The 21,817-nt window shown below is 40.7% G+C and overlaps 1 protein-coding gene across 6 annotated transcripts in view; it reads right to left on the bottom strand.

Moving 5' to 3' along the window:
- osbpl8 (oxysterol binding protein like 8) overlaps window positions 1–21,817 on the bottom strand; it is a 98,984-nt gene that overhangs the window by 60,805 nt on the left and 16,362 nt on the right. For 3 of the 6 annotated variants that reach the window (XM_022749282.1, XM_022749284.1, XM_022749283.1), the window contains exon 2: window positions 13,700–13,797. In XM_022749282.1, coding sequence (XP_022605003.1) covers window positions 13,700–13,744 — 45 coding nt within the window. In that variant the 5' untranslated portion in view covers window positions 13,745–13,797. Of the gene's footprint in view, window positions 1–2,697; window positions 2,745–13,699; window positions 13,798–21,817 lie in introns of those variants that run through there. The other 3 variants (XM_022749287.1, XM_022749285.1, XM_022749286.1) reach the window with 3 other exon arrangements.

Here is a 21,817-nt window from a genome sequence, read left to right as displayed (position 1 = left end):
AGTCTGAGCATGGCAAAGCTGTGAGGCAGACCATTAGCCTTCTGAAATTTCAAACCTCACAGAGCCATAGAGGTTTGCCCAACAATGAGGAAACTAAACCAGTGGTTGATAACAGCTGGATTTCTCTCTTGTAAGGGGAGAAGGAGGTTCAAACTGGGAATACATCATTATATTTTCATTAGATCTAATTCCCTGTCCACATTTCATTTCAAGTAGGACTGGTGTTGTCCTAACTGAGGCCAATTTCCTCAAGCAGATCAAAGCTTTGTAGGCAGGATTTTTTTTTTAAAATGGGGATGTTAGCTTCTCATGCAAAAGCCAGAAAAATATATTTAAAAAATGGCCAAAAACTGCAACAAGCAGGGATGAGATATATGTGAACATTCTGTATTTAAGAGACAAAATACACAGCAAATGTTACATTACTTGTTCCTATAGCAACAGCTGCTACTAACTGCTTCTGTGCAAACTCAAAAGGACAACAGGACAGATACAGATAGGCCACTTGCTACATAACCACCCTCACAAACAGAGAATGGTCATTGGTGGAAAATAATGAACTAAATTCATGTACTTTACTAAACAGGGAAGTAGGATACTTCTAAAATACAATACATTGCTACACTTTCACATACTGTATATAAACTAAAAGTAGCTTCAATGTTAACAATTACAACAACAATACACTGAACAAAAATATAATGGCAACACCATTTTGCACCCAGTTTTCATGAGTTGAAATTAAAGATCTAAAACTTTTTCTAAGCACAATAATGCTTATGTCTCTAAAATTCTATTCACACAATCCATGTTAGTGAGCTCTTCTCCTTCGCCAGGCGAAGGTGTGGCATATCAAGATGCTGATTACACAGCATGATTATTGCACAGGTGTGTCTTGGGCTTGTCACAATAAAAGGCCTGTTTAAGATGCACAGTTTTATTGTGAAGAATGTGCATTTCTTTTAGGGAAAGGCTCGTGGATCAGTAACTAATCAGTACCTGGTGTGACCACCATTTGCCCCATGCAGTGCAACTCAACTCTTTTCTACAGAGTTGATCAGGTTATTGACTGAGGAGCATGGGATTTTGGACTCCTCCTTTTCAATGGCTCTGAAGTTGTTGGATATTGGCAGGAAATGGAACATGCTGTCATACACACAGATCCAGATCATCCCGAACATCGGTGACATGTCTGGTGACGACACAGACCATGCAAGAACTGGGATGTTTTTAGCTCCCAGGAAGTGTGTCCATCATGCTGCAACATGAGGCGATGATGGAAGATGAATGGCACAACAAGGGGCCTCGGGATCTCATCACGGTATATCTATCTATCTATCTGTGTGTGTGTGTGTGTGTGTGTGTGTGTGTGTGTGTGCGTGCGTGCATGTGTGTGTATCTCTTGTGTTTATAGAAATCACTAATAAGAATCCAATAATATGACACAAAGAGAATAATAACCTATAACATGTATCTGCAAATTATATACTTATGTACTCTACTTCAGTGAGAAGGTTTTTTGTAGTGTTTTTATATTGTGGGTTGTTTTGCTACTTGCTGCTGCTCTGAATACTGAAAACAGCCAACATAAAACACATCAGACTGAATAATGAAATAAAAACAAAATGACAACTCAGATTATTAGGTTATAATTAATTTATATGATGAAGGTCTCAATTGAACAGTCACTGTGCAATACCATTTAAATGCTTGTTCTAAAACGATTTTGTGTCCTGTTGTAAGAAGCAGCATCCAGTCACTGAATGAACACAGGCCTCAGCAAGTACTATCAATCTGATTAGGCTCACTTCAGCCCAGCTGCCTGCACCCCTGAGCTGCAGCCAAGACTCCTGCAGAGCCTCGTTTATAGGGGGAAAAATAAAAAACACGACCAATTCCTGGAAAACCGCTGTTATGTAACTGCATCCCAGCAATAGATAACTGGGTAATTTGCCCTCATTCAAATGAGCCAAGCACATGGTCACACATTTAGGTGGCAATTAAGAATCTTAATTGCCATTTTTGCTGTTAATTTATGTGATTGCCAGAGACAAAGTAGAAGCACTTCATTGTGTTTTTGTTGGAAGCCCCATTGGGTTTTCAATTGGACTTAAGTGTTGCATTCAGGAGCTATCGTGTTTCCATAATGTACTCGATGTGGCTCCTTCCTCAGTTGCAAGCAACCAGAGACAGACCTCCCCTCCCTGTCATCAGGCTCCATTAGATCCATGCTTTGGGTATCAGCCTGCAGCAGCCTTTCCCTATTTGCAAGGAACTCTGTCGAGACGCTTGAAACAACAAATATCCAGCCTTCCAACTCTGCTCTACCAAGCTAACAGAAACAGCATGATCTGTGTTAGCTGTACACGTAGCTCCTGAGCAAAGCGTGGCAGCGAGCCTTCACTCAGTGACAACACACTGAGCAAACAACGGGCTCGAGTGGAAACAACACAGTAGACTCTGTGTACAAGTGTGAAACCATATCACAAAGAGTCTGAAGCTTTAATGGCAACACGGCATGGCAACAATTAATATGTCAACACATCTTGTTGTGGAACAAACAAAATTCTTCAAAACGTGGCTGCACACAGTTTGATCAATTCCATCTCGGTCTAATCCGCCCGATCACTGCTTCCCCCCGTTCTGACAGTTTGACAGTGTAAAAGCTACACTCACAGAAAAAGAGGAAATGCATACCGTGTTGTCACTCAGTCGAGGGAGGTGAGCTCGTTGCTGCTGCTGCTGCTGCTTCTTGGTCAGACTAAACCTGGTACGACAAGCCACTGAGCTCAGCCCCGTCTCTCTCCCACACATACACACACACACTCACACACACACACACACTGAAGGGAGGAGAAAAGGCAGCATGAGAATTGCAAGAGAATTTGAACCTCCCTCCCTCTCTCTCTCTCTCTCACTCTGTCTCTCTCTCTCTTTCCTCTCATCTCATCACTCGGAGCCTTTAGTGATTTTCTTGTTGCCCTCCTGTAAATTTGTTGTATCAGTGGTATTTGTTTATTCTTCCTCTACTTTTATCTGGCCTCAAAGTACTCATGATTTTCCCTTTCACTATCTCTCAATCCATCCATCTCTTTCCTTCTTCTCCTTCATTTACTTTTTCATCTCTTTGATCTCTCTATTATCAGGCATTTTGACTACAACGCAGCTCTTTTAATGTTGTGATGTTTAATGTTTGTCAAACAAGTATCATCTGATACACAAACCAGCAAAACACCACATGACCACAGAAACAAGGAAGTAGGCTGTCGCTGTTTATAAAGGGTTGAACTTAAATGAAAATCCAGTGTATAGCAGTTTAATAGTGCCAGTCAGAGCTGCATGTATGCCCTCGAGCACAGCTACTGTAACCACATGGCTCTTCCTCGTGCTCTTGTTGACTGAGGCCCTTCTGCACCAATAAACCAAAGCCACCAAGCCAATCTCCCCAGCCATCATGGAAAATCACCCCAGAGGAGGACGCACACACGACGCAGCCACCCTGTGACCTTATTATGGGCGCAATAATTCAAGCTTTAATGCATTTTCCTCTGCTACAGTTTCCATTTACCTGCTCAGCTGTTTTCCTCTCACCACAGGAGCCAGGGGCAATTTAAAGACACGATGCCGAATGCAGATGAAACACACATGTTGAAGAGTTTGTCATTACTGCGGATGCAATAACCAAAGGTCATTTATAGATACAACAACGCACTGCATTCAATTCAATTTCAGTCTCATCTTCCAAAAGAGCAAATCATTTGTAAAACAACACTGCAGATGTTTTCAGTGCCAGTCTCATCAACAAACACATTAAGTCTCCTCAAGCAAGGTCAAACAGAGGTCTACTGTGTTTATGGTTCATAATGCTTCAACATTTTTGTTAGTACTCTGCAATTAGGGTGAAAAGTCGACAGGAAGTGCTCCTACATGACTGCATCCTGCTCTAGTTCTCAACAAATTTGTCACCAGCTTGTATGTTGATTAGTATCTAAAGTAAGATTTAGATCTTGATAACAGGATTGGTGACAGTACAATACACTGCGAAAAACTTAGTGTGAAAACTCAACATGTCAACAGGAGAAAGCCACTTCAAAGCCACCATCTGCTTTGACATATTTGTGTTCGCTTGTACATTTTGAGAGGATATTTCCTGGAGTCTTGTGATCACCTTGAGGTTGCTCTGGGAAGTGACTGCAGCACACAACCCCCCCAATATAACCACATGCTGATTTAAAGGCGCTATGTGTAAGTTTTCTCTGCTGCCAAACGTTGTTTCTTGTCGGGAGGTGGCATCTGCCATCGGTGTCTGTATAATACAATAGGTTATCATGGGTCATCTAAGCAGCACTATGTCTTCAGGGCAGATTGGAGGCTACAGTGAGTTGGAAACTGCCAAGATAGGACAGGGCTAGCTGGTAAGCATGCTAACTTGAGAAGAAAAAAAGTTTCTTTCTCTGCCGTATCTTTCCACCTCTGGAGACAGCAAGTAAAGGAATGAAATTTCATGTTTAACTCGCAACGTGTCTACTAGACTGGTAACTAAAAAGCTGTTAATTCTAACACTACATATGTAGCTATAGCAAACCATACAAATAGCCTCCTTTAAACTTTGAATTTTGTACAGATTAGACAAACAAGATATTGCGTGTTAATTAGAGCTGCTAGTAGTAGACAGATTTTGTTGCCTCCAGTCAAAGCAAAGCTAGCAGTTTACCTCTGTTATCAGTCTTTATGCTATGCTAAGCTAACCTGCTGTAGCTTTGAATAGAGCGGTGTCACACTTCTTGTCTTCTTGTCTTGGCAAGAAAGAAAATAAGGCCTTGTTTATACTAGGCTTTAAAATGCATCTCCAGTGACTACTTCTGATTGGATCTCACTTCCTCTTTTATATGCAAATAAACATGTAAGTGTTGTTGTTTTTAGCCAATCCAACAAGTGGGTCCATTGTCAATGCATGTGCGTGTGTGTGTGTGTGTGTGTGTGTGTGTGAGAGAGAGAGAGCAGGACAAGGGAGCAAATCATCGCACTGTGCACAGCTCTACTGTGAAATAAGGTTGTATCCATTTGAAATAGTAAAATATTTTCACTTTGTTATAAAACTGTCTTGGGACTAATATAACTGTGACTGTCAGTGGAGTACTTGGTCCTTCAATGTGGCCCAGGGCACCTTCACGTTCACACTGCTAAAAGGATGTGACCGCATGTGTTCCAGACCACCTCTGAATGTGGTCTGATTGAGCGGATCTTAAATGACCTCAATGCGTCTTGGGTGCATTCACACCTGAACTAAGAGCTGACCACTTGTGATCGGATCACCTGAGACGGATGTTAACACCATGTCTCAACAGGGCCTAAGTGCATTTTCCAAAATGTCGACCCAGTTAAAATGCAGAAACCAGTGACTAACAATGCCACTAAACTAATGACTAAAGGGGCACAATTTGGAGGAATTAGAGTCACTGCAGTGCTCTTCAGCAACTAATGTTAAAGCAGTGTAATTTTTTTAATGCTCCACTATATGTTCATCAGCTAGTCACTAACTGAGTGTGTCTGTGGTTTGGTGCTCAACAGATAGTGTACAGTGGGTTTTTAGACAAAGTTACTGAGAGCTGTGTAAGTGAATCGAACCTTTAATGTTGTGTCATAAAACCAAAACAATGAGCTGAAAGACACTAATAAGCTCAGATCAGGCAACTAGAAGATGTAAATGAATCAAGCTTCATGAAACTGAGGTTGTGTGTTGGAAGAACATGTTTATAAAGATACAGTAGCTGCTGTTTGAGGTTGAGGAAACACTCTTTCTCACAAGTGCAGTGCTGCACAAAAATGCTCTGTCCTGGTTAATTGGCTAATTCTTTCTCAACAGAACTACAAAGGAATGGTTGTAATGGAGCATCTACATCCAGTCTGCTGAGAGAGATGACCATGATTCACATCATGAGGTTAGATTAGAGAAACGATTTTCCTCTTGACAAAAAAGGCCTGTTCCTCTCACTGTGCTGAGATGGCAGTGGAAGTAGAACAAGCCTTGAAGGAGTCTGAAAAGAGCAGAAGGAACCAAACAAACAAACTGCATCCATCATGCTCAGAAATGTAAAGCTTATTTGCAATGGAACAGTGGCCGTTTTAATTATAGTAAAGAGCTCAGCTGCAGGCAGGAAACTCCTGCTGAGTGTGATTCAGTCTGTGACTTTGACAATGTTTTCTCAAAGAAGAAGGAAAAACAAAGCATCCATTTATGGCTGTATAACTGTGGCAGCAGCACAAAATCCTTAAAGGTGTGTTGTACATGCAGTAAATTTGTTTTTATTTTATCTAATCTCATTTTGACAGGAGCAGAGCTTTCTAAAACTGTAACCAAAGGACACTTATTTATTGACTCACAACTTCCCTGCTTTTAGAGACAATACATAACTGTAAGGTCCCTGTAAAGTATGCTACCTGTATCTATTTGTAGGTAAATTATGTTATGCATATGATGAAAGATGACATGAAAATGTCAAAGTAAGCTATCATCTCTGAAGAAACTGTGTCAGACTGTGTCATTTATTTCACTTCAAATTACAGTCTTTTTTTGCTTCTTTTTCCAGAGACTTCCAAATAATTAGATTATCACCAGAAAAAAAATAATTTCACCTATAACAATTAATGTTAGCCATACTGTATCTGAGTGCTCTTTAGTGCTGATGTGGCCATTGTGCCTTTACCTTTTGTCTTTCATAGTATGTCTGGGTATGTCCAGGTGAACATGACAGAAAACTTCCAATTTAATCATGTCACACAAACAAAGTTATTTCTAACCAATTGCAGGAACGACCAGCTGTACCAAGTAGTACTGCTTAAATTGGCTAAAAACTACATGTGCTATTGTTTTGGTATCAAAAGTCAGAGAGGTGGGAGAGATGAGCATCCCTCTGACTTTCTCATGTCAACACAGAAAACAGAAGCTCAACAGTCACAAGAACGTAAAAAGCTGTTGTAGATAAATAAGCAACGAAGATGTTGATGGTATACTCACTTACTTACATTACTTAGGCTACTTGAACTCTTGTTTGGCCATGAATTGGATGAGATAGCCTGAAACAGTGCTAGATTACTTAAATTATTTAATCCAAAAACCCCTTGCCAGCAGAGACTGGAAACACTACAAACAGAAAAAAAACTCCCGAAGCTTCACCGTCCAACAAACCCCAAAGAGTGCCCTTACTTACACTCTCCCCTGCAATTAGACACATCCTCTGTAAACGAATAATGAGGCGCTTACAGGAACACCCCCTAAACAAACTGCAACATTATCATCTGCTTTTCCCACAGCAACAGATGACATGCTGCTGCTCTTTAATGCCAAGAGACGTGGTGCTGTTAGGTACCACTGGGAATGAACGTAACCCAAGGTAAAATCTCCCCGGTAATAAACATCTCACGCTGTGGGATTTATAAAGATTTATACACAAGATTGAAGTTATTTATTTTGTATAATGTATTTATTTAACTGGATGCTTTAATGCTTTAATGTCAGACAATAGTGGCCATGCACATAACCTAAAACTTTCCTGTTCTCTGTTCGCACATTTCCTCCATCCCTCAGAGGAAAACACAACAGGAGGAATATTACTCCATTAGTGTATGACATTCAAAGGCTCCGACAGGTGGATCCTTCGTGGCCCAACATATCCCAAGATTCATTGCAGCAAACAACACAAACAGAGAGGCTACAGGAGGATTATAGTCTTAAATCTAAGTATTGAGTTTCAGCTCAGTTGAAGAGCTAACGGTACAACTGTTAAAAAACCACAACCCTTAAATCCACGAGCTTTTGTAAAAAAAAAAAAAAGTAACATGTTGTCTAGGTTGCTAGGCAACATGAGCGGTGCTTTGTAACGCAATGGTAAGGGCAAGCACAGCTGGACTAGACCATCTCATTTCGGTTCGGCCTTCACGGTCTACGACGGCTACTAAGGCCAAGCCTTTGTACACTGCGTCCTCCGAAGGGATACAGCTAAGTGTAATGGCTGCCGCTGTAGGATTGCGAGGAGGGCTGCCACTCATCTCAGTTATCAGCACTGAAGCTTGCAGAATATATACTACATGATAATTGCAGCTCATGTGCTGACACACTATATGACCTTCCTTAAGACAAAGAAACTGGATACTCCTAATGGGATGTGTGTGTGTCAGTTTATTGTACACTTTACACCAGCAGAAAACAGAGAACAAAATGTCTCTTTATCAATTCTTATAGGGTTCTAAAGAGCAATACTCATCTAAACTCATGGTGGAACACACAGTGTTTCTACCACTAATCAAACCTATGTTACGCTACTTTGTCATTCCCTGTGTTAATGAATCCATTCTGTATTGATTACTGCCTTCAAATCAACAGCCCACAGACCACCTTCATCCAGCTAAAAGACAGATTTTTCTGTCAGGGAAAGACTGACCAAATCTTGGCAGGAGACACAGTTTCTCCACTGCACTTAGTCAAATCCAGAATGGTAAAATCCACAACTTCCCCCCACACCATCTGAAGTTCACTTTGTCAACTCTTTTTAAAATTTGTGTACATTTTCAGACTTTCATTTGCAGCTTTTCCACATCTGACGCCAAGCTAAAGCTTTGGAGGATAAGCTTGCTTTTCCTGTTTACTTTAGAGGTGAGAATACGTCTCATCAGGCCAGGCTGTCGGCTCGGCTCTGTCAACAGCTCCCTGAGTTCAACCCCTGATGTACAGTAGCTGATGGAGCCTCAGCCTGGAGCCAATTTTCACCTCTGGCTTCTTGCGGCCTCCTGTAGCTTATCCCTGTCATATTATGTGGCATTGTAAATCTGAGAACCAAGACCCTGTGCCTCATTCTGCCACTTAGAAATTACTTTTAGTAGCACATTAAAGATTAATCAATACTGTGATATTAAAAGTTATATGTGGATAGTGATTGGTATTGCGTCTTGCATTTCTGGGACACTTTTCTTTTGCTTGTACTTTTCAAAAGCAGGCATAGCTTTCCAGCATAGCTTTGACTATGTCAGATATCATTAGTCTATGACATCAATATGTCTAGGACTGATAACATCAATAGTAAACATCATGTTTTGATGATATTACTCTGTCATGTTCTGTACCAGTTGTAATACAACTTGATTATAGAAGAGGAACAGACATCACCTTCACCACAACAGAACAGAACACTCAATTGACCATAATGCGACGCAGCCACAAGGCATGTTGCATTTTAAGTAAGAGATGACCGGTTTCAATATTATTATATAGGCATTCGGCAGCAAGTTTGTGCCCATTCATTTCAAGCAGAGGTGTCACTTTGTAGAGATCTGTTCTCAAGTTGACATTAAAGTCTAAAGTCTAAATGTTATAAAATAATAAAACACTAAAACTTCTCAGGGGTACAAATACTTTTTAGTTATACTGTTAAGTTATTAAATTAGAATGCTGTCTGGAAAACATTCAAGTCTTGACCAAATTGTTGCCAATCGATCTTGTAGATATGAAGATACTTCACTGTATAAATGAAAACTTTGACCTGCTTGTGGCGCTAGATTAAAGGTCCTATATTGTATAAAGGTAGATGTCCATCTCTTCTTTGATTATAAAGCAGGTCTAGGTTCTATATCAATACAGTGAAAGTATCAAAGCGCTCAGTCCACAGAGAAATGCACACAGCCTCTATTCAGAAGCTGAGCCTTAAAACCAGCCGTCAGGACTTGTCGGACTTTGTGAAGTCACAACAAAGTCACTAGAAAGAAGCCTGAGAGAGAAGATGTAAAACAACATTGAGATGGTTCTTTAAACCACAAATATATCTTCTTATGGATCAAAACTTCAAATAACACACTGGAGAAGTGTAAAATATGGACCTTTAAAAGTCAGTGTATCTCCGGGATCAAATTTCATGACAACCCACACAGTTGTTGAGACGCTGCCACACTGCTAGCGTGGCTAAAAAGTTAAAAGTGCTACTGACTCCACGAACCTGGGTAAACCCCCAGAGTCAGCAACCTTTCATATCGGTTCAGATTTTCACATTGATGATTCATTGAGCAGCGGAGGGCTCCCGGTCACGCATGAAAAAAGTCCATTAAGGAGCTGCACCATTTGTCGATTTTTATTATCAAAGTAATCTTGGCCAAAACAGACCGTCGATGTGGGTATTTATGGGCAGTAAACAAGAGGAAATGCACTCTTGGGCCAGAATCCTCTACTTTCAAACTCAAGTCCTCTGCTACTGTCCTGTAGCTAGAGTGTCAGGTTGATTAAAAAACTGTGTACTGGTCATTTATAGAGGACTGGTCAGCACTGAAAGAAAAATTGATGGGGTTCGACACGTGGTGTAGCTGTACCAGATGGGAATGGTTAACTTCTGTGGAAGATAATTAAGCTCATATCTCTTCCCAGCAATATCCTGTCTTGCATTCACATCTGGAAATTTCCCAGTACAACCAGTCTTTTAATGTTAGCAACTGTAAAGCTGTGCAGAAACAGAGGGCAAAAGGGCAATTCAACAGCAACCACGGATAAAAAGTTTTTTCTCATTCACTTCAGCTGCTGAAATCCCCCCCAGTCAATGATCTTCTGGTCACAGATCCTCTTCTCTTACCTCTAAGCTACCTCAAAGCCATTGTTAAAGTGCATAATGGTTGTCTATGTGCCTTTTCACTGCTGCCTATTCTGAACAGCAGGTCACCAGCGCTTTCATTACAGTATGTACAATGCAAATGACAGCAGACTGAATGGTGGTGGATGTTTGAAGCGGGAGGGGGGGGTGGGCTGCCATAATCCTTCCTGAAGCGTCTCCTGACTGTGAGGATGTCAGAGCGAGGGGAGAAGCGGCAGACACCTGGCGCGCTTCCCAGAGCCTTTCATCTCGTGTTGGGAGCCATCCTCTCTACCAACAGGCTCTTTCAGCAAACAGCAGGACATGCCAGCAACACAATACGTCCCACAGTCTGAGTCTCACACCATCCTGGCACCGCAATCGCTTATAATGTGTGATCAAGTGATAACAAACTGTCCAGGAGTCTCCACAAAGGAGGTTTATTGCTAAATCGCAGAGAGGTACACATTCATCAAATTCAATTCAATCCAGAAGAAAGCATTCAAAAGGAACAGTAAATACACAGACATGGTTTTCAAACCAATTCATGCATCAGCAGTTTCATTATGCAGAAACTAAAATAGGCTCCATAGAAGGCGGGGTGAGAAATTAGCTCGCACTAATAACAGAGATCGGGTATTATTAAAATTCACTTCCACTCAAAGCAAGATGCAGTGAAGTAGGAAAGGGCTTTTAGATCGACTCCTATACAATCCAACTGTGTGTCATTGTGGGTGGAGGCCTGTGGGAGCAATGGCTAGCACTTTTTATCACCCAAGTTATCAGCTGTTATAATTGCCCTCCCGCTCACTGCAAAAATGGAGACTGAGGATTATGATTAAGGTGAAATGAAAGGGCAGAATTACAGACCTGGGATCTGAGAGGAGGGAAGTGGTGCTTTATGTGTGGTTGTGTGAATGTGTACGTGGAAGTCACATTAGAATATGTAGACGTTCCTGTATGAGATAGAAAGTGAGGATATGGTTTTGCTGCTCTTGCTCAGAGCTGGTCCATGTCTGACTGAACGCAAGCTAATCTGTACTGACACTCTCAGACTGACCTCCCATGTAATAAATAAGCGGTTATTTATGTCGATTGATATTTAGAATCCACATAAACAACATTCCTACTCCAACACGTCTTCCTAAATACATCTTTATGCAGATGATACATTTTCGTATGCAAATGGGTTTTCTTTAAATCAAGATGTTTCTAGATTATATTCCACTTCTCTGCATAAGGTTAAACTTGTGCTTAATAAAAGTAGGACAAAATATTTTATTAATAAAAAAAATTAAATTTCAACCTGTCTGTTGTACTACATCTGTACTACATCCGAACACGCCCGATAAACAACAGGGTCGAGACAGCGTACACAGATCAAGCTCATGTACAGAAAATAATCTATCACTGAACATCAAATAAACCACAGAACCCATCATAGGCTTTAAAAGACAATGCGAGGACCTCTATTTTCTATACATTAAAGGAGATGAAGGGGAGAGGGTTGCCAGCTTCAAGTTTCCATGAACCCACATCAAAGGACACACATGGACAATCAACTCGATTTACTGACTGATCGTTTCAGATCCACATTTATACTCTCAGTGATACTAAAAATTCACATCATTTAATTAGTGTTAACTCATTTGGATCAAGTGACACAGAAACTAAATCATCAGAATAAGAACATGAAAACTATTGTGCGATTGACCATCATGTGTGTGCTTGACTGGAAATATCCTGCAAAACAACTCGATACAGTTTAACGTTGTGCTACACTGTATGGTCCTCACAATAAGAGGACTACACACTGCCACACACTATCATTTTTGTAAATAAATGTCTCCTATTACAGCTGCCTCAGTATATCGCATTTGTTCTCAAATTTAAAACTACTCTTCATCAGACTAGATCACAGGATTGGCTAATACTTGATACCCCTCAGGTGATAGTGAACTTGCCTTCCAGTTCTTTGCACCATATAAATGGAATGAACAAAGAATTTCATGTCTCTTCCCCCCGATGAATTAAACCTTTTTTAAAGATGAGATATTGTTTCTGTTGCTATTTTTATGATTGTGTTTGTTAGTGTGTTTCCCGTTTTGTTTTAAGTACTCAGGTTTCAATGATATTGTTGTGTCTGATTAAACAAATGTTATACGTCAGGCCATGTTCGCCACCTTTGTTTGTACCTTTATTTGCGTGAGAACATCTTTCAGAATGTATGTACTCTATTATGATCATAACAGATGCCTGAGAAGATGCCTGCTGTGAGGTTGATTTGGAGACAATCACACAGAAAAAGAAACACGACTGATGAGGAACTAGCTTGGTTTGCCACCAGCAGGCCACTGTCAACCTGCCACACCAAACAGGAAATTGCAACAACTTTACATTTTACTGCACAAAAAACAAGAACTGTGGTTGACTATGTGTTTTTCATTTTCACTGTTCCATCATCATTTCTGTTCCAGGGAAAGAAGACAAAAAAAAAACAAAAAAAAAACACACCTCTTGTGACCTTTAATCGTCTGCAGCCACAGCGACTGTAGCTGTCTTGTCTTTCTACTGACACACGCCCTGACAGGAGTTTAATTACATGCAGCAAAGTGCAGTGTCTGCCACCGCCAGCCTGACAAGCCTGTGGCAGGTTAGCAATATTAGCACCTTAAGCTAATCATTAAGGTTCAGAGAGTGTACTTGTGGAGCAACCCATCTCTTCATTGACAACAGCAGGAAACAGGAAACCTTTTCTGACTCATGATTATATGGAGGTTAAGTGAAGAAGAAGACCACCAATTATTAGAGACAATTAAGAGGCAATGACGCAGGGTGGGTGGATTCAAGATTACTTGCTTTATCTTAAGTGACACCCACAGATTATAGTGTAAGTTCTTTGTATGTAGTATATGTAGACGTCATCAGTCAGAATCTTTAAGAAATATAGCAGTTAAAAGGACATACGTTGTTCTTTGAAAGCGCCATAAAGTCTTTTTAAATTCATTATTTAGACTCTTGTTGTGGAATGAATATCTTCATATACATGTTCAGGTGCAACTGTACCTACATAAAACAGCGTGCTGACTCACCAAAGTTTTCTCAGGCTCCTGTTGGGACTCAGAGGAGGACTCCATGGCCGTGTTAAACCAGAGTCAGGCCTGTCAACGCTGCTCTGACAACTGCATATCTGTCAGGAGGGAGAAGCAGTGTGTTACCACAACAGGACAACATTACAATATATGTGTTTCATTTTCTTTCATTTAGTCATTTGTAAGTTCTAAGTCTGCAATGTGTTCAAAATTCAATCCTCTAGGCCTTCGAGTTGTTTTGAAAGCATGCTATTTTTTGGATTGGAATAGCACAGAATTTTTCAAAGTGCTCTTTAATCTCATGTGGGATGGATAGTTTGCAAGATGGGACTCATCATGCCTACTCATCTATCACATATCAGAGCAAACAGGCTGCACTATCATACACAGATTTTTTCCATTTCTGCCATAGATTCTGAAGCAGCAGAAACCTTCTCACCATCCCCCACTGGCTTTTCTCACCCAAACAAAGGTGTTGTAGCTCCAGGGCTTTAATAAAAAGCCTGTTTCTAGTGCAAGCAGAGGTGAATGGAGGATCAGCCAGTCTGTCAGCTTCCTTCCCAAGTGAGTCCTGAAAATTCATTCTTTAAATCTGTCTGCCCTCAGCTCCTTTCCCTATAGAAATGTCCGAGTATGACCTTTATTTATCCAGGGAAAGTTTCTGCCAGCTGCCACTTACCCGCTCCACTGGACCAGATATAGAGTTACTCAAGGGTACCTCAGTGAGGATACCTGTTGTAGGTTACTTTATGAATCCACAGGAATGTGACCCGACTACCTTTTGTATATTTAGGGTGGGATGTTACAGGAAAACGTTCACAGCAGGTCTGTCTTTGACTTATCCTTTGCCTTTTCTCTTCAAACTTAACTTAGATGAACACCTTCCTGCTCCTGTGCTGTTACAACACTCACATATCAAAACACTCAACTCCGCAAATCAACAGGAAGTTGTTTTTCCTGACAAATCAAAGCGGTTTATGTTTGTGTGAAACATGACACAAGAATGACACAACATTTTTATTGTCACTACTAAGTGCCTTCATGAACTAAATTGATCCAGTATCCAATGACCACTCCACTACATTCCAAACTTCAGTGCCTATGCCCAATTATAAGCTCTTAAATCATATATCAATTCAATTCTGACACCAAGTTTTACCTCTAATGGTACATTTTCTTTCTCATCTAGTTTGACAATTTCTAGAGGAAAGGAACACAGAGCACTCTTCTACATACAACTGTAAACATGCCAGGGTAAAAGAGAAATAATGTCTTATCTAATTATCTACTCTAATGTTATGAATAATATCTGTGCACATTTTGAAAATGTTCTGCCATAACAACTTTAACCTACAAACCAAACAAAGTTGCAGTATTTGTTAAATTCTGAAAAATCCAATATTGTGTTAACACCATGTACTGTGATTTTCTTGGCCACAAGAATTTGTAGTGTGAATATTTGATCCTCACAGCACGTCCACACCCATCCTCTTTCTACGGCCTGGGAAGGAAAAAAAAGAGTGCTGAGCGATGCTGATCGTTTCCAGTCACATCATGAAAGATTACAAGTTGTGACGGGTTGTTCAGAGTGTAGGCTGCCGAGTCACAGCTGAAATTTACCGACTATACAATCTCCTGATCTGACAATGTTGACCACAAATAGTGTGCCGACTGATTCTGGCATAACCTGATAAAAGACCACGTCCAAGTTGTAAAAAACTCTAACAGTAATATAGGTTGGAAAACACTCAAAAGTTCACTCAAGGATAACAAGAATGTAGAATGAAGAAAACAGATTCTGCTGAGTCAACAGTCTGTGAGCAGCTGTAACTCAACAAAACAAAATAAATCCTCAGGCCAAATAACTACATTTCAAATAAAAGATAAAGCTGTGATCCAAAAACAAAAGAACGAAACCACAGGCCCAAACATGAGGTGCACAAAAGCAAAATGTACATCTGTCCATCCACGTCAGCTGCCCCACCTACAAATCTGTTCACCGCCTCCTGTTCACAGACTCAGAACTCTACCTACTTCTTCTTTGCTTCTATAGAGTCATTGCATCTGCACACAATAAAACACAGGCTTAACCCCACTGTCCGCAGCACTGACACCACTGTCTGCTAAGTCCTCGACATGACTTCATGACCAAGTGGGACCATCTGTTAATTACACTCTCTGCTTTAGGGGAGATTATTTTGCGTGGAGCAGCTGCCCACCAACAACACGTGGTTGTCCTAAAAATGCTTTCAAGATTAGGGCAGGCAGACAGCCACTTATGCTGATTGCTGTTTTGTGTGGATATTTTAATGGTATGAAACCTGTGGCCCCACCTGAGGTTATACCTGATCAACCTATCGGGGGCGGCAGAAGCCAGCTGAGAGAGAGGCAGCATTTTGACGTGAGGTGAGGTGTTATGACCTGACACTGCAGATCCAGGGATTGTTTGAAGAACATGCTGCCTCATTAAACAGGCATATACACTGATGAGCCACATTATGACCAGCACAGGCACTCTGACCGGTCTGCAGCTGCACAGCCCCATTCACAGCAGGGTGCCAAGCACTTTGTGTTGTGACATATTCCTCTTATAACCATAAAATTTTATGCGACTTGTGACACAGCAGCCCTTCTTTCGATGTGGACCAAATGGTGTAGCCTCTATAGCCCTTGTGTATCGATGACGTGCCAGTTTGTGGTTTGTCCCTCCTCTGATCACTGCCGACCGGGAGCACATTACAAGCCCTGCTGTTTCAGAGAGGTTCTGACCCGGTTGTTTGGCCACAGGGATTTGTTCCCGTGTCAAATCACTTCTTAACAAAGTTACAAAGTGCTTTAGAGAAAGAAAAAGGGGAATTAAAAACAGGAATTAAAAACAAAACAAAAAAAAAAGTTACACAAAATATAAAATGTCTGTATCACGGGAAAATAAAACACAATAACATATGAAACATTCATAAAAGCTTTCTAATAAAAGAATGTTTTAAGAATAGTTTTAAAAGACACTAATGATATAGCCTGTCTGATCTCAATAGGTAGACTGTTCCACAGTTTGGGGGCTGTCACAGCAAAGGCCTGGTCACCTGTATTCAACAGCCGAGACCTAGGAATAACCAGCAGAGCTCCCTCCACCAATCTAAATACCCAGGCACATATGGTGTTAATAAGTCCTTGATGTAATTTGGAGCAAGGCCATTTAATGCTTTGAAGGTGATGAGTAGAAATAACAGGCTCAGCTCACTGACTTTGGCTTTAGTGGTTTGTGAAACACAGCTGAAAAAAGGAATATGTTTCGTCACCCTTTGCTGGATAAATAAAAGTTAGAAATACATCATTTGATTTACCCCTGCTTTCCTATACCCACTGTGCTGAGGCCAGTAATTTGATCATGAGGAGGGGCAACCTCGTCCAAACCAATCAGAGCTCTGAAACACTGCCATAAATTTCCTCACAGGAACATGGAGCGGCTGTTTCAAGTTCAAAGCATGAAATCCACAGACTAGTGGTAATAGAAAATAGGGTGTAGGGTTTAGGAAATAAAAGCAGGCTGAGGTTTTACTGTACTGAGAACTAGCACAGAGGAATACTGTGTGAATGAAATGAAATACTGCAGCGTTCTGTAAGTGGTGTTCTATTTCATTGAGGTTGATTTTGAAGGATGTAGCTTGTGGTGCTGTTGAACTATGTATATTATAAAGAAAGGTGTTTCTGTTATTTAGCCTGCCCTCATTGATATCAATGGAGTGAAGAAAGCTTAAACAACCTCTCTGAAACAGTTTAAACACAAACTGAACATTATAACCATCATGAAGGTGAAAGATGCAGCACTACATTAGTTTCAATCCAATATAGTTTGGACAATATGTTTTTATCCATGGTTATGTGCACAAATATAAGGTTTGTTTACTTTAGCAGTTAGGGAACAGTACATAGGTGTGTTGAAATGTGCCAATAAGACAGTAGAAGAAAGGTAACGGGAAGGAAGCACTTTTAGGAGACTCTTCAAGGACAAATAGACCGAGGACAGGAGGACATTCTGACAGTAAGATGCTCGCTACCCCCCACCCCCCACCCCCATCAGTCATTCTGCTAATGTAACGCTCCAGCGCTCCAATAGCCTCTTGGCTCTAGCCAGCACACACACACTTCATCTAGCCTCGGCTCTCAAGGACCCGTCACGCTGAGACAGATGCTTTCCACTCTTTCTCAAGCCCAGCTTTAGCAATCAGCCCATGACTCAGCCTGGAGCAGCAGCCACACAGCTGAGGTGGGAAAGTAACAGGAAAAATCAGGGCCAGTAACACTGGGGAATGTTTTGTAGCAGTACGTGGGAGGTCAACAAGTTTATTTTGTATGATTTTGATTCCACTGCAGCTTCTTTTTGGCTGAACAAATTCACATCAGCTTTAATGTTGCCATCTACTTGCAGCTGCCCTTAAGAAGATAAAGCTTTATTATGTTTTTGAATTAAATGTCTCAATGACTACTGGAGGGATTGCCATTAAAGTTGGTATAGACATTCATGTTCCCCACAAGATGAATTGTAATCGTTGTGACGATCAGTAGAACCAGTTGCATGCATAACTAATGAATAAATTCAGCTGTGTTTGTGTTAACTGCTAATTAGGAAATGTTAACAAGCTAACACCCTCAACTAAGACAGATAAATGGAAACATTATATCTGCTACACATCAGAGCTTTGATACTTTCACAATATTAATATAGAACCAAGACCTGCTTTATAATCAAACAACACATGGACATCTACCTTTAGACTATATGGGGCCTTTAATGTTGCTCTTTTATTGTCTAATGATTATTAAACATTTTAGTTTTTTTTTTTAAATCAATACCAAACACTAGTTATACAGTAGGTGTGTTGGAGTCTTCACATTATAAACAAAGGACAAGCCAGTGACAGACAATCCGCTCTGGTGTGGTTCTATTGTTTTCACTCTCTCCCACACTTTACTGACACTCTGCCCCCTTCACAAAAGCTGGCACATAACAATCTGCTTTAGTTGTACCACGGCCACCTGTGAGCTAAGAGCTGTGAATCATTGCCAAAGATAGAGGGCAAACGCACCAGGAATCCTAAACTTGTGGCTTGGCAGTGGCTCTAAAACAAGGCTAGAATCACCGACTGAGGGGTTTTTCCACAGAGCTGAGAGATAACAGGGAACCCCTGGGAATTATTTCACTAAGAGCTGACAAACAAACAGAATAATGTATATTTCCAGCTGAAAGACTCCAGTGCAAGAGCATAAATACAGGGTACGTGAATATGTGTCATTGGCTTTCCACATCATTGGATTTACACGAGCAAATGGACAAATCGCACAGTGCCAAGCAGGACACAAGTCAGCACAATAATGTTTGTTTCATCAGGAGATGTTTTAGCTTTCATGTTAACTATCAATGCTGTCACCAAAGTTGCTGTTCAGTAGATATGACTAATGGACACTAAAGCTTTTTACATCATCCTGGTGCTGCAACTTTTGAGAGATGTAATGTCTAAGTGGTGCTTATATGAAACAATACCATTGCGCATTGTCAAAATTGACCAAAAACTGATGTTTGATTTATCCCTCTAAATAAACACACATAGGTTTGAACCATTTAAAAATCTACTTTTGTGCACTATGTCCATAAGAGTACAAACCAGTACAACCAGAGACATAACTACTTATTTAGTTGCTCAGGTTGCTGGAGCTGGACTGGTAGGCTAGGCTAACTGTAGCTAAGATAGCTTCAGCTCGAGGTTCCACAATTCTGCCGACTACTGACCAAAATCCAAAGTATTTTCAAACAGGGCTTTTTATATTGAACCCCGCCGTCATTACCACACATTTGTTGTTGTTGTTGTTTGCTCGTTTCAGCTTGACCTACATTTCATTTTCAATGAGTCACAGTGACATGCGACTCCTGTCTATCATATACAGTGCATTCAGTGCAGTGGCCCAGGCCCATCCAAGAAAAGCCCGGGTAGTGCTGCTTTTTTTCACAATCAAATATTCATTTTTTTTTTACAATTCGATTAAATAATAGAATTTAGAATAATGGTTGACCGCCCTAATACTAGTATGACCCATTCAAAAAGAGCAAACATTAAATACCACTGATCTCAATCAGAGGTTATTTAAGTCCTCCTGGATGTTCATTGTTTTTCACTGCTTACCTTCTTCACTTTCTTGATTGCTTCTTGCAATATTGTTTCAGAAAAATATATACATAAACCATATCATTTTTTAAGCATACAACAGTTTTGAATAGAAGTTGATTGCGTTGCAGAGCAATCATGGTCAAATTACGCTCATCATTATGCTCTAATTGTGGTGACAATTTGCTTTAATTATACAGAACAATACCGACCCTACTCTGTCAAATAATAATATTACAAAATATGATGCATGACAACTCAAAGCAGGGTGTTTTGCCAAAACATACATTATAGAAACTGATATGTTTGAAGAGATGAAAGCAGATCAGAAAATTTAGGTTTGGATTGCTTGTCAGCATTTTCTTTTTTTCGATCTGCTTCTGTGAACACTGATTCTGATTGTTTTTAGATTAAGAGTGGAGCTCCACTCAAGGGCAGGCAAGGACAGCAATCATTTCAGGATGCTAAGCTGATTGTAGTGATGTTACTGTCTGCTCTCAAAAGGGGCAGGCAGCTCTGTGACAGCCCGACAGGCAGATCTATACTGGCCTATCGCTGCTGAGTGTTTTGAAAATGATTACCAGTGGTTAAGTGAGACATACAGAGCTACCGTGCTAGAAAAGACATAACAGCAACAATGTCACATGTCCCTGATATTTTTAGCCAATTCAGCAATATAGTTTAAACAGCAAAACCACTGCTCAGACTATTTGTCAGTTTGATATTTTTGTCTAGGGCTTCAATCTGTCTTTCATCACCACTGCTTAAGGCGACTGCCAGCCACTCTGATAAGTCTGAACAAGACCTCCTCATCAGTGATGATGAAGTTTTAGGATAATCTCCACCAAGACTCTCTCCAGGCTTATTTTTTTAGAAAAGGGGATGTGCTGCTATACATTTGTTTGCTACAGGCAGCAATGGTTTGTTGAGATGTTAAGAGCACTGAGTTCCATCTAAATTAGTAAAATGCAATTATTTCAATAAATAAGGATTATCAGTCTGTGACCCTGTGTACATGTCTGAATTTGGCTTTTCAATAATGTTGCCCAGTAAATATCAGCTGTGTTTGCTAATAGATTGCTGACTGTCAGCTTCATTGACACCTGCGCTGGCTACAGTGCCAGTTACTGCAGCCTCGGGCTAAGTTTCATCAGGACTCATTAAGATCACTGACAGGCGCTGGGACATGAACTTGATGAAGTATGGGGAAGAAGGGCCAGGCTAACCACATACATGCACCCTGCCTCAGGGCAAAGTCTAAAGCTAAATGCTATGCCATGAGCTAAATGCTAACATCAGCATGTTAACTTGCTTACACTGACAATGCTAGCATGCTGACATTCAGCAGGTTCAGGTTTAACATGTTCTCCTTCTTACTTGACCATGTTTACATGCTGACATTTAACACTACATTACATAATAATTCATCCTGAGGGGACCATGGAAATGTGCACAAATTCCATGGCAATCATCCAGCCGGTGGTTCTGGAGCACCATGTCACAGATGCATAGGTAGAGTATAAATAAAATAGTGTTTCTTATGGATTATTTGGCCCCAAGCTGTTGAGTATCCCACAGCATCCATAGCCAGATGGCTGGGGTGAGTGTTAGTCCAACACCCCGGTGCTTTTAGCTCCACCTCTTCTCTGTAAGCTGTTTCATAGTTTTCGCTGATGAGCCCCAGCACTGTTGTGTCATCAGGAAACTAATGATGTGGTTGATAGAGCTGGATGATGCAGTGCAGTTGTATGTCAGCAGTGTGCTGGAGGTGTAGCTGCCAATCAGGACTGACTGTGCCCAGTGAGTAAGTCCAGGACCCAGTTGCAGAGGGAGGTATATCTGTACAATGATGTCAGGATTCATTGACTACAACACCACACAAACCAGTTTTTTTCCAGATGGGACAAGGCCTCGTGGAGGGCAGATGTTGTAATGATGCAAGGGCTCAAGAGTGACA

Source organism: Seriola dumerili, unplaced genomic scaffold, assembly GCF_002260705.1.
Source record: "Seriola dumerili isolate Sdu_G_001 unplaced genomic scaffold, Sdu_1.0 BDQW01000138.1, whole genome shotgun sequence".
Classification (NCBI taxonomy): Eukaryota; Metazoa; Chordata; class Actinopteri; order Carangiformes; family Carangidae; genus Seriola; species Seriola dumerili.
This window is presented reverse-complemented; position numbering and strand designations above follow the sequence as displayed.